At 51.3% G+C, this 9,680-nt stretch overlaps 1 protein-coding gene across 1 annotated transcript in view; it reads right to left on the bottom strand.

Moving 5' to 3' along the window:
* The window catches only part of EZH1 (enhancer of zeste 1 polycomb repressive complex 2 subunit), an 11,530-nt gene extending 2,077 nt beyond the window's left edge, over positions 1-9,453 (bottom strand). The window contains exons 1-14 of the mRNA XM_005429578.2: positions 9,336-9,453; positions 8,859-8,987; positions 8,462-8,581; positions 7,855-7,975; positions 7,004-7,177; positions 6,037-6,139; positions 4,413-4,576; positions 3,579-3,670; positions 2,846-3,020; positions 2,245-2,441; positions 1,755-1,846; positions 1,194-1,234; positions 654-779; positions 1-175 (exon numbers count right to left, since the gene is read on the bottom strand). Coding sequence (XP_005429635.1) covers positions 1-175; positions 654-779; positions 1,194-1,234; positions 1,755-1,846; positions 2,245-2,441; positions 2,846-3,020; positions 3,579-3,670; positions 4,413-4,576; positions 6,037-6,139; positions 7,004-7,177; positions 7,855-7,975; positions 8,462-8,581; positions 8,859-8,987; positions 9,336-9,452 — 1,826 coding nt within the window. The 5' untranslated portion in view covers position 9,453. The remainder of the gene's footprint in view (positions 176-653; positions 780-1,193; positions 1,235-1,754; positions 1,847-2,244; positions 2,442-2,845; positions 3,021-3,578; positions 3,671-4,412; positions 4,577-6,036; positions 6,140-7,003; positions 7,178-7,854; positions 7,976-8,461; positions 8,582-8,858; positions 8,988-9,335) is intronic.
* Between the last annotated feature and the right edge of the window lie 227 nt (positions 9,454-9,680).

Genomic DNA, 9,680 nt, shown 5'->3' with positions numbered 1-9,680 from the left:
TTGAGGCCTCGCTGGATGCTGCAGTTCTTGCAGGAGACCACCTTGCAGTCCCAGTGTTCTGAAGCCCCACAGGTGAGGCAGAGGTCAGGGTCACACTCCCTCACAGCCAGGTAGCAGGGGCACTGCTTGGTGTTGCACTGGGTCTTGCAGCGGCAGCCTGGGAAGCGATTCTGACCTGCAGCAAAACACACAGTGGGTTTGCACTGTGAGCTTTGGCAGGGGCCATGCAGGCTCTCTGCCCCAGCTGCTCCTCCCCAAGCAGATCTTGAGCAGGGACAGAATAAAGTCTGGCTGTTTTCTCCACTGCAGAGCTGGGAATGGAAGCCCAGACAGGAAAAACAAACACATCAGAGCAGTGACCCAATGCCCAACCTAACTGCTGGAGGCACATCCTGCTCACAGGGGACCAGCAGCAGCACCCACAGGATACAGACACAGGGATGAGCACTAACAGGAGTGTCTCAGCTGCCAACAGCTGCATGGCAGCACAGAACCATCTCCTTTTGGACCTTAGCTAACAGAACTGCTGTGGATGGACAGAGGAGCAAGTGCAGGAATAAAGTAGGCACCCAGCAAGCCCCAGCTCCCTCCCTGTGCTCTATGCCAGGAGAGCTGGCTGCTTTCCTGCCCAATAGTCCTTGACGTCTTCTTACAGTCAGGGTTGCACTGGCAGAACTTCTCACAGAAATTCTGAGTCATGATGCAAGGGCAGGAGCTGTCACAGGGATGCTCAGGGTGGTCACAGGGCTGGTAGTTGTACACCTGGGTCGGTGAATTATCTAGAACGAGAAGAGAAATGCCAAGATTGGAAGCTGCATGTTGCAGGAACCTTTTCAAAGCAGCAAGTGCAGGGCACTGGAGCTGAGAAGGTGCAAGCTGCCCATCTGCCTGCACTGGGCAGGGAGCCTGGCAGCACCCAGCTCCCACAGGCACACACATGGCTGTGCTCACTGACCACAGCAGGGCTGCACACTGCCCTCAGCCTCCCCTGGCTGCAGCAAACCCTGCTGCACATGCAGCCTCAGTGGCCATTGGGATAGCCACGATGCCCCTGGCACCCCAAGGAGCCTGGCCAGGGGCAGTCACTCCTTCCACGCTGCTGGACCTGCCAGGCTGGTGGGCAGGACACAGCCACCCTGCTGGAGAACTCAACCCTTGCAAATCTCCCATGACACAGCCCCAGCCAACTCTACCTTTCTTCAGCTGGATCTTCCTGCAGTGTGCAGCCCACAGCCTGCAAAAGGAGCAGAGAAGGTTGTGTAAGTCATTAGGGAGAGACAGCCAGAGCTGCTCAGCACCAGCAGCCAGCACAGCAGAGATGGGCTTGGCAGATTCATGCATTAATGATCAGCAGCCACCATAAAGTGGAGAGAGATGAGAGTGATGCAGCTGCAGCAGGAGCTCTTTAAGCCAAACACCAGAGCCAGAATAATACTGGACGCACTGAGATCAACACACAAAGTGGGTTACAAGTCAGGGAGCTGAAGCTTCTGTTAGGGAAGTGGCACCAGGACCAGCAGCCTGTGTTGCTGTATCCTCAAGCTGAGCCTGGGGCTGCAGGGCCACTGAGCCGCCAGGCAGAGCAGCAGCCCTGGAGCAGGGCCAGGGCCAGCACCCAGAAGCAGCAGCCCCCATGTGACAGCAGGACGTGCACACAGATGGGAGCCAGATGGGGATTACCAGGAATGCGTTGGCACAAAAAGCAGAGGATCTGGTTGCATTTTAAGAACAAAACAAGCCTGTCCAACACTTGCCTGTGCTTCCTTTTCTTCTTCTGGGATGGATTCATTAACTCATTTGTTGGCAGTTTTGTTATAAGTGATTCCTTCACTGCAAACTGAAAGACCTACCAAAGAACACAAGCAAATAGAAGAAACAAGTTCAGTGCACTCGAGTTGTTTTATAAAAAGCATAAGGAGAGTGTGAGTAACCACAGCAAGGCTCCCAGGCCTGGGCCTAGAGAGCAGCAGCTCTGCCCCATTTTCCTGCCTATGGCACACTGCCTCCTCCTGCCTGGAAAACGAGTGCCTGCACACCTGGCTGTGACACTGCACATGGGAGGGAACCCACAATGCCAGCACACAGGGCTCACTCTGCCAACAGCAGCACTGCTGCACAGTAACACCCTGAGCTCCAAAAGCGTTGATGTGGCACCTTCCTGTGGGGAGCTTTGTGCCAGAGAAATAAAACCAACAGGCAGTGGCTCTGGCCCTGGCCCCTCTCTTGCCTGCTCCGAGCACCCACCTGCTTGCAGGTCTTTGTCCCCAGCAGCCTGGCAATTGAGCAGAAGTTGTTGAAGTAGGTCCCATGGAAGACACGGAAGAGTGACTCCTCGGCTCCTGTCCACTCCACGGGCTCCTGCGGCGTCTCCACCGCAAACAGCTGGGAGGAGGCCGGGCTCAGCTTCTGCTTTGTGGGGGTTTGGCAGCGGGAGTTGGCCTCTGGCAGGAAAGGCACATGGTAAACCAAACACACCCTGGCCATCATGGTTCTGGGGGGCAGTGGTTACCCCCTAGTGCCCTGCAAGCCTGCACTGCACTCCCAGCCACACACTCCGGCTTCAGGCCAGGCACAGTGCTCAGGAGCCAAGGGCTCGCTCTGGGCTTTGCATGTCCCAGCAAAGCTCTTGCTTTGCCTGTCAACATTCCTCCTTCCTGGGAAAGGGCAGTGAATCCCACAGCAGCAAGGGCAGGGCTGTGTCCCTCATGTTTGCTGGGAACACTGACTGCTAACGCCAAATTCTCCAGCTGTGCAGGAAGCAGAGGGGAGCCTGGGAGAACTCCAGCTGGGAGGAGCTGCCTGCCCTCACAGAGAGGAGGGGGGTGTCTCAGGACTGGCACCATACCCGAGGAGCTAGAGGCCCACTCATTGCCCGTGTCGCGGTCGCTGTCGCCCTCCCTGGTCTCAGTGACAGCCGGGGTGCTGGAGCAGGACGCGCCCACCACGTGGTGCCGCCGCCGGCGACGCCCGGAGCACTTGGATCGGGGGTTGTGCAGGGCAGCAAACTCCTTGGCTCCTTCCTGCAAGCAGAGCAGAAGACAAGACAGGTGGCAGATGACCAGGGAGTGCAGGAAGGCTTTTCCACAGGCCCTGGGACAAGCCCTGTCCTGCCACCACCAAAAGCAGGTAGAAGAGGCTGGCCATGTGTGGTCCCTTCTGCAAGTGCCAAACCAGCTGCTCGTGTTGCATGTTCCCACTTTGTTCCCTTTGGCATTGCTGCCCAGTCAGCAGAGGCTCCCTGGCCTTGAACCCCCAGCCCACTCCTCTGGATCCTCCTGACTTCTCGCTCCGCTCCTTTTAGCATGGGCTTAATTTCTCTAACACTGCACTGAGTCCAGAGAAATCATCTGTCATACAATTTCCCATCTGCCAGCTCTGCAATTAATCTTTATTGGAGATCTGCTATAATATGCATCTGGTAAGGTCTGCATTTGCAGTCATGCTCCTCTGAGTCCAACTAGGACCAGAACTAATTCTGAAAAAATCATCCAAGTTGTGCAAAAGATCCACCGAGCTCTGCAGAGCACAGCTGGCCAGGGCACTTCTCTCATGGTTTCTAAGGTGACAGAGAAACATACCAGCCACAGGAAACAGTCTGCGCCGCAAGGATCTGGCTCAATCTTGGTCTCTCTATTCTTTCGTTTGTACACATTAGGAGTAGCATGAAAAGCTGAAAAAGTAACAGTTATCTTTACTATTAGCATTCTCCAAGAGTCTCCCCCCACTCTGCAAGGGACAGGAAGCAGGAGCCTGTGTGCCTCAGGTGGGGCCTGAGGTGACCAGACCCACAGGGTAACCCTGCTCCAACACACAACGGGCACTAGGCAGCTTGGGAAGGAGAGGCCAAAGGAGAAGGATCAGCTTTCACACTGAAACAAAAAGACCACGTCATATTAATATTATATCTTTTAATAAATAATTCACTGGAAAAAGTCCTGTGACTTCCCAAAGAAGCCCTTAAGACCTGGAGAACAGCAGGTCCAGCAGCTAATCAGTATCCAAAAGGCTTTGGCAGGACCAACCGCAGAAACATGACTAAGACGAAGCTGTAAGTTCCAGGGAGGCAACAAAACACAGGGGCATGTCCAGACTTTGGCAGTGAAACATTCATGCCTTTCACTGAGGAGCTTCTGCAAAGCAAGAGCAAAGTCTGGTGGTGGCAGGACTACTGCACAAACTGCCGGGAGCTCGGAGGCGGCGTGCTGAGCGCGGAGAGGGGTCTGCCGTCCGTGGGAGCCAAGAGCGGAGCCGTCTGTACAAAAGGCTTCTGGGCACCTCTCAGCTCCTAAGGCCCCACTGCAAACTCATGAGGCACCACCCTCCAGAGACTCCAGCACGGACTAAGCAAGGCGTGCAGAGGAAAACTGAGGAGAAAGGGCTCTAGGGAAGCGTCCGGCTGAGGCGGCACTTACGATGCAGAAAGCAGTCGTACTTGAAGCAGCGGCGGCAGAAGAGGGTGTGGAAGGAGTGCAGGGACTGCTCCCGCTGCACCGACTTGGCGCACGGCCCGTCGATGTTGGGGGTGCACTGCGGTGGCAGCACGTTGGGGTCGGACACCTCCGTGAGCTCCCGGTACCTGGGGACAAACACAAACGTAGGAGTGTCAGGGGTAGCACGGTCGGAACGGATGGAGATGAGAGATCTCTGAAGCCAGGTCGTGGAACTTGGGGTTTATTGCAAAGGGCCTGGGTGCAGGGCCCTGCTGGGAGCTGCCAGCCACAGCTCAGAGCAGGCTGAGAGAAGAGAGGGGGAGAGAGGATGAGAGGGTAAGAGAGTAAGAGGGGAAGAGAGCAAAAGCGTAAGAGAGCGAGGTTCCTATTACAATACAATAAATCTTCTTCTGTGTTGAATATTCTAATTCTCACTAACCAATCTAGTACAAGATACAAATCCTATAGCATTTACATACAGCCTATAAGAATCACTACATTACCATCCTGTGTTACATTTTAAACCCTAAAAACTCCTCTTTGGACCCCTTCTGCTGAGCTAGTGGGGTCTGCTCTGACCCTTGGACCTGTCTGCAAGCCGAGGGGATTGTTTCACCTTCAGCCAGCCACACCATTGTTTTCCAGTTGATCAGTAACTAAGGGATCTCAAAGCTTGCTTTCATTTCAATCTTGCTTATAGTTTCCATATTCTCAAAATCTTTTGCCAGACAATCATATTTATAAGGCTTTCCTGTTTCATCTTCCCCAACACACAAACACCCAGGGATGTGCTTTCTCCATGTGGGACAGCTTCACAGCACCATCAGGCTCTGGCCCAGGTACTGTCAGAATTCAGGACATCCCTCTGGCTCTCCTGGATTGCCCAAACCCCTGCCAGGGGGCTCAGAGACCTTGGCACAGAGCCCCAGACCGCTGTGACTTTGATTATGACCCGTGGAAAAAATTACCAACCTTATATGAGGATCTGCAAGCCACAAAAGATTAAGTAGAATAATAATTAGTTTGTCACAGGGTGAAAAATAGATTTTTTGGGGTTTTTAGAATGGGGGTTCAGGAGGCAAGATGGAGGAATCTGGGTGTGTCCAGCCTTTCTCCTTCTTCTTGGCCTCCATCTTCTGCTGTGATGTTGGCACTTTTGGATTGGTTTAAGGTAGAAACTCACTGTCTAACACAGGTGACAGGTATTGGGAAGCTATGGTAAATGTACATGTAGTTTTTAGTATAAAAAGATAACACCAGTGTGCCTCTGTCTGACCTGCTGAGCGGACCTTGGCCGGCAGGCCAGAGAAAGAATTTTATAGATAAGAAACAATGAACAACAACAGAAGAGTTCCGACTCCTTCTTTGACAGCTGGGCTGGGAAAAGAGACTTTCGAACACATCTCGGGGTCACTCTGACTAGCAGAAGTCCTGAGAAGGTACCCCAAGGCCAAACTGCAGTTTGTAACACTCAAAATGCACTCTGCTCACAGAACCTGCAGGCACTGAGCTTTGTGGCCCAGCCAGCCCACAGTGCTGGTCTCTGAAATAAAGATTTCAACTCTTGCTAAGAAAAGGAACAGACAACAGTGCAGGGATTTTCTACCTTTCTTTCATATCCTCTGGGAAGCCATACTCAGGAAACATGGAAGAAATAGCAGTGAATATCATGTCATTGGGGAACCTCTTCTTTGAACACTTCTTGTTACCTGCAAAGAGAGGAGACACAATTCTTCAGACAAACTGATGTGGATGGATCTTTCCTCCCTGCACAGAGCAATTCCAGAGATGCTCAGGATTGTGTTTTAAGACAGAAATGTAATCCCATGCACAACAGATAACCTTGTGATCTGCACCAGGCTGAAGTAATCCCAGAAGCAGTGCTAGGCCACTTTCAGTGCAGCACAATGTACTGCTGGGAGCACCAACTTCTCTAAAGTGCTATTACTATTTATTTCTGCCAAGGCAGAACTTGCAGACAATGCTTTTCTATATCCACAGAAGTGTTGGTGTTTGTGCTGTCCACATCTCTACAGACCAAGGACAAAGACAAAATTACCCATCAGCATTCAAAAGGTCATTGAGGACATATGAAAATCCCACAAACCAGAGCTTACTCTAGGCAACAAGAGCTCCAGGTGGCACAGGAGAGGGAAGAGGAACACTAATACATGGAAAGCAGGTCTGGAAGGGATTTGAAAACGTCCATCTCCCCGCCTCCCACAGAAACAGATCCACCCACACCTCCCTGACAGGTGTTTGCCAGACCAGCACTTGAAAACATCCCACAGCCTCTCAGAAAACACGCAGCTCTGCTAATCTCACAGGAAGTGGGTTTCCAGATGACTCATCTAAATAACTTCTCACCACACTTTCGGATGGTGATTTCTTCCCCTGTCCACAGCAGACAGTGAGAGCAAATCATTTCTCTTCTGCTACAGAACTTGTCAAGCTGGAACTGCTCTTGGCACATTAAAAACCCAGTGATGACAGGAGAGCAGCACCCAGTGCTCAGGAGGGGCAGGACAGAAATGTGACCAACATAATCTTCACTTCTCTGGGGGCAAACCCACCTTCCACTGCAATTCGCTTTCTTTTCCTTGTCACTGGCAGGTCCTCTTTTCCATCCTCCTGTTTCACCTCAGAATCATTGTGTCCTTCCTCTTCCTCGTCTGAGTACTGATTCAGAGCATTCACTAGCTCCAGGAACACAGCATCACTGATGAGGACTGACCCTGAGATCATTTCTGAAACACACAGAAGTGGCAGTGCCACCATCTTTCTCATTTCTCACCACATCAAACCACAAGCCCTACGTGCTCTGCTACCCACCAGAGCCCTTCTCTCAGTTTTTTTTTGGGTAGGTGGGATTTTAGCACTAAAGTCAGTAGTGGTATATCATTTTCAGCAATCTGGGGACAGGCCATACCAGTTTTCCCTGTCTTCCTCCCTGCTGGGCAATTTTATGATGGGGCAGGCAGAGCTTTTCATTGATTAAACTGTTGGCTGAGGCAACAAGCAGAACAGGGTTGCTGAGCTACTCCCCCTCTAGCACATTTTCAGGAACCCAGAGGACGCCTGTGAATCTCTGCACAAAGGAGAACTGGCTCCAGAGCACTCCAGGCATTAAAATGGAGTGAGGTACCCAAAGGCAGGAATGTGCCCTTGCAAAGAAGAACAACAGGCACCATCCTGTTTCCCTGCTCTGAGAGCTCCCACAGAAAAGCTGGTTGCTGCTGCCACCTTTTGACTTCTGAACTACTTGGATATTTGCAAGAGACTGAATCACAGAACCACAGGAAGGTTTGGGTTGGAAGGGATCTTAAAGCTCATCTTGTTTCACCCCTGCCATGGACAAGCCAGGTTGCTCCAAGCCCCACCCAACCTGGCCTGGAGTGGACAGAGCTGGTTGCTCCCAGGTTACCTTCCTCTCCATGAACTTTGCCATCATAGTTATTAATAAGTTCTTCAATGAAAGTTTCATCTTCTTCTTTCACCTCATCACCCATGTAAGGGATATTGCACAGAACTGTTTCATCCTCCACCTGAAGAGAGATCAGACACAGCTCAGAAAAGCAGAGTTTGCTGACCCCAATGGGACCGTGCTGTGGTCACTCAGACCTGCCAACAACACACAGCAAAGCTTCAGATGTCTCATCACTGACACATCAGTGCTATCCCATTGTAACCCAGTCACAAACAAAAGGACCTAAGAAATAAAACTCTTCATATAAAGGGAAATAAAAATCTTAGGGAAAAACACAAACAAACAACCCCCCCCCAAAAACATATTTACTCATTGAATTCTGTGAAACAATGGTGACTCTGTCAAGAAGCCACGTGTAAAGGAGACTACCTGGTGAGGTAGTGTGGACACAAGGTTGGCTGGGATTCTACAAAACAAGCAACTAAAGCAACACTTCATCATCTCTCAAGCAGATGTTGCCTGAAACAAGTGGGACGAAGAGCCACTTCCCAACTGTGTAACAATCAGATGCTGACCTCACTGAGACCCCACACTTCCCACATACCATGAAATTCTGCTGAAGAGGGGACCAGGAGTACATAATGGGCACCAGTGCCACTGTGTTCAGGGTCCTCATGTACAGTGTCTGGCTTGAAAATCCTGGGAAAATGCTCTCAACAGTGCACTGGAATAAAAGCACAGAGAAGGTCAGTGAGGAACCACTCTGGGAGGCTGCCACAGCCTGAGGAAAACTGAATTCAGGACAAACACAGAAGCCCCACATGCACTCTGTGGACTCCATCACAGGAAAAAGCCTTGGGGGTACTTTTTATCCATTTCTGCATTGCAGAAGTGTGAGGCACGGACAACACAGACAAAAACTCATCCATATCCCCACAGCTCCCTGCAGAGTCCTGGTTCCAGTCCCCACTTGCTGATGGTGCCCCTTTTCCTCTGCACACCTGTTTCAGGAACGGGTGCCCACTGACTGGCTTCATCAGCTGCACTGGCTGCACTCGAAGCTTCTTCCAGTCTTCATTAAGGATCTGAGTCTTTTCATGAACCTTCGCAAAGTTGGCCACAAAGAGAGCCTGAAAGCAGAGAGAGGAGCTCTCAAAATTTAAGAAAACCCACTGAGAACTCCAACAGCACTGAAAGGGTTCAGCAAGGAGATCCTGTAAAAACCAACTGGAAATGAGTTCTCCTGCTGCAGTTACACCAGTGCTTGTTCAATGGCCTCGTGTGTGTGACAGCTGCTGCCCACACAGCTCAAGACAGAGCATGAGGAAAAGTGGCATCTCTTCCTATTGATCCAGCTAGCAAGTCAAGCACAGCTTATCAATTCACCTTGCTGACACCCTCTGGTATCACTCAAGACACTCTGAGCTGAAAGGAATTCTTTTTGGGGCATCTCAGCCCAGCCTTTGCTGCGGCTGTACCTTTGCTCCCATGTTTGCCTGGAACCTCTTGAGCTGCCGCAGACGCATGTACTCGGACTTGACTTTCCTTTTCCAGTACATGATACACTTGGATGTCGGAGGAGTGGTAATTTCCATTTTTCTGTAACAGTACAGAAAGAATAAACATTAAATAATGGCGAGCTCAACCCCGAAACAACTGATACTAGAAAAACGTCCCTGTGGATGGGAAAAACTCTATACATCACTGACGTAAACCAAGCAAATAACGCCGTCGCTCTGTAGTGCTCCTGACTGCGGAACACCCCCAGCCGAAGCGCACGGACAGGCCCGGGACAGCAGCGAGGAGCGGTGCTGACCAGAACC

The sequence above is a fragment of the Geospiza fortis genome, unplaced genomic scaffold (assembly GCF_000277835.1).
Source record: "Geospiza fortis unplaced genomic scaffold, GeoFor_1.0 scaffold324, whole genome shotgun sequence".
NCBI lineage: Eukaryota > Metazoa > Chordata > Aves > Passeriformes > Thraupidae > Geospiza > Geospiza fortis.
Note: the sequence above shows the minus strand (reverse complement) of the source record. Positions and strands in the feature narration are given on the sequence as shown.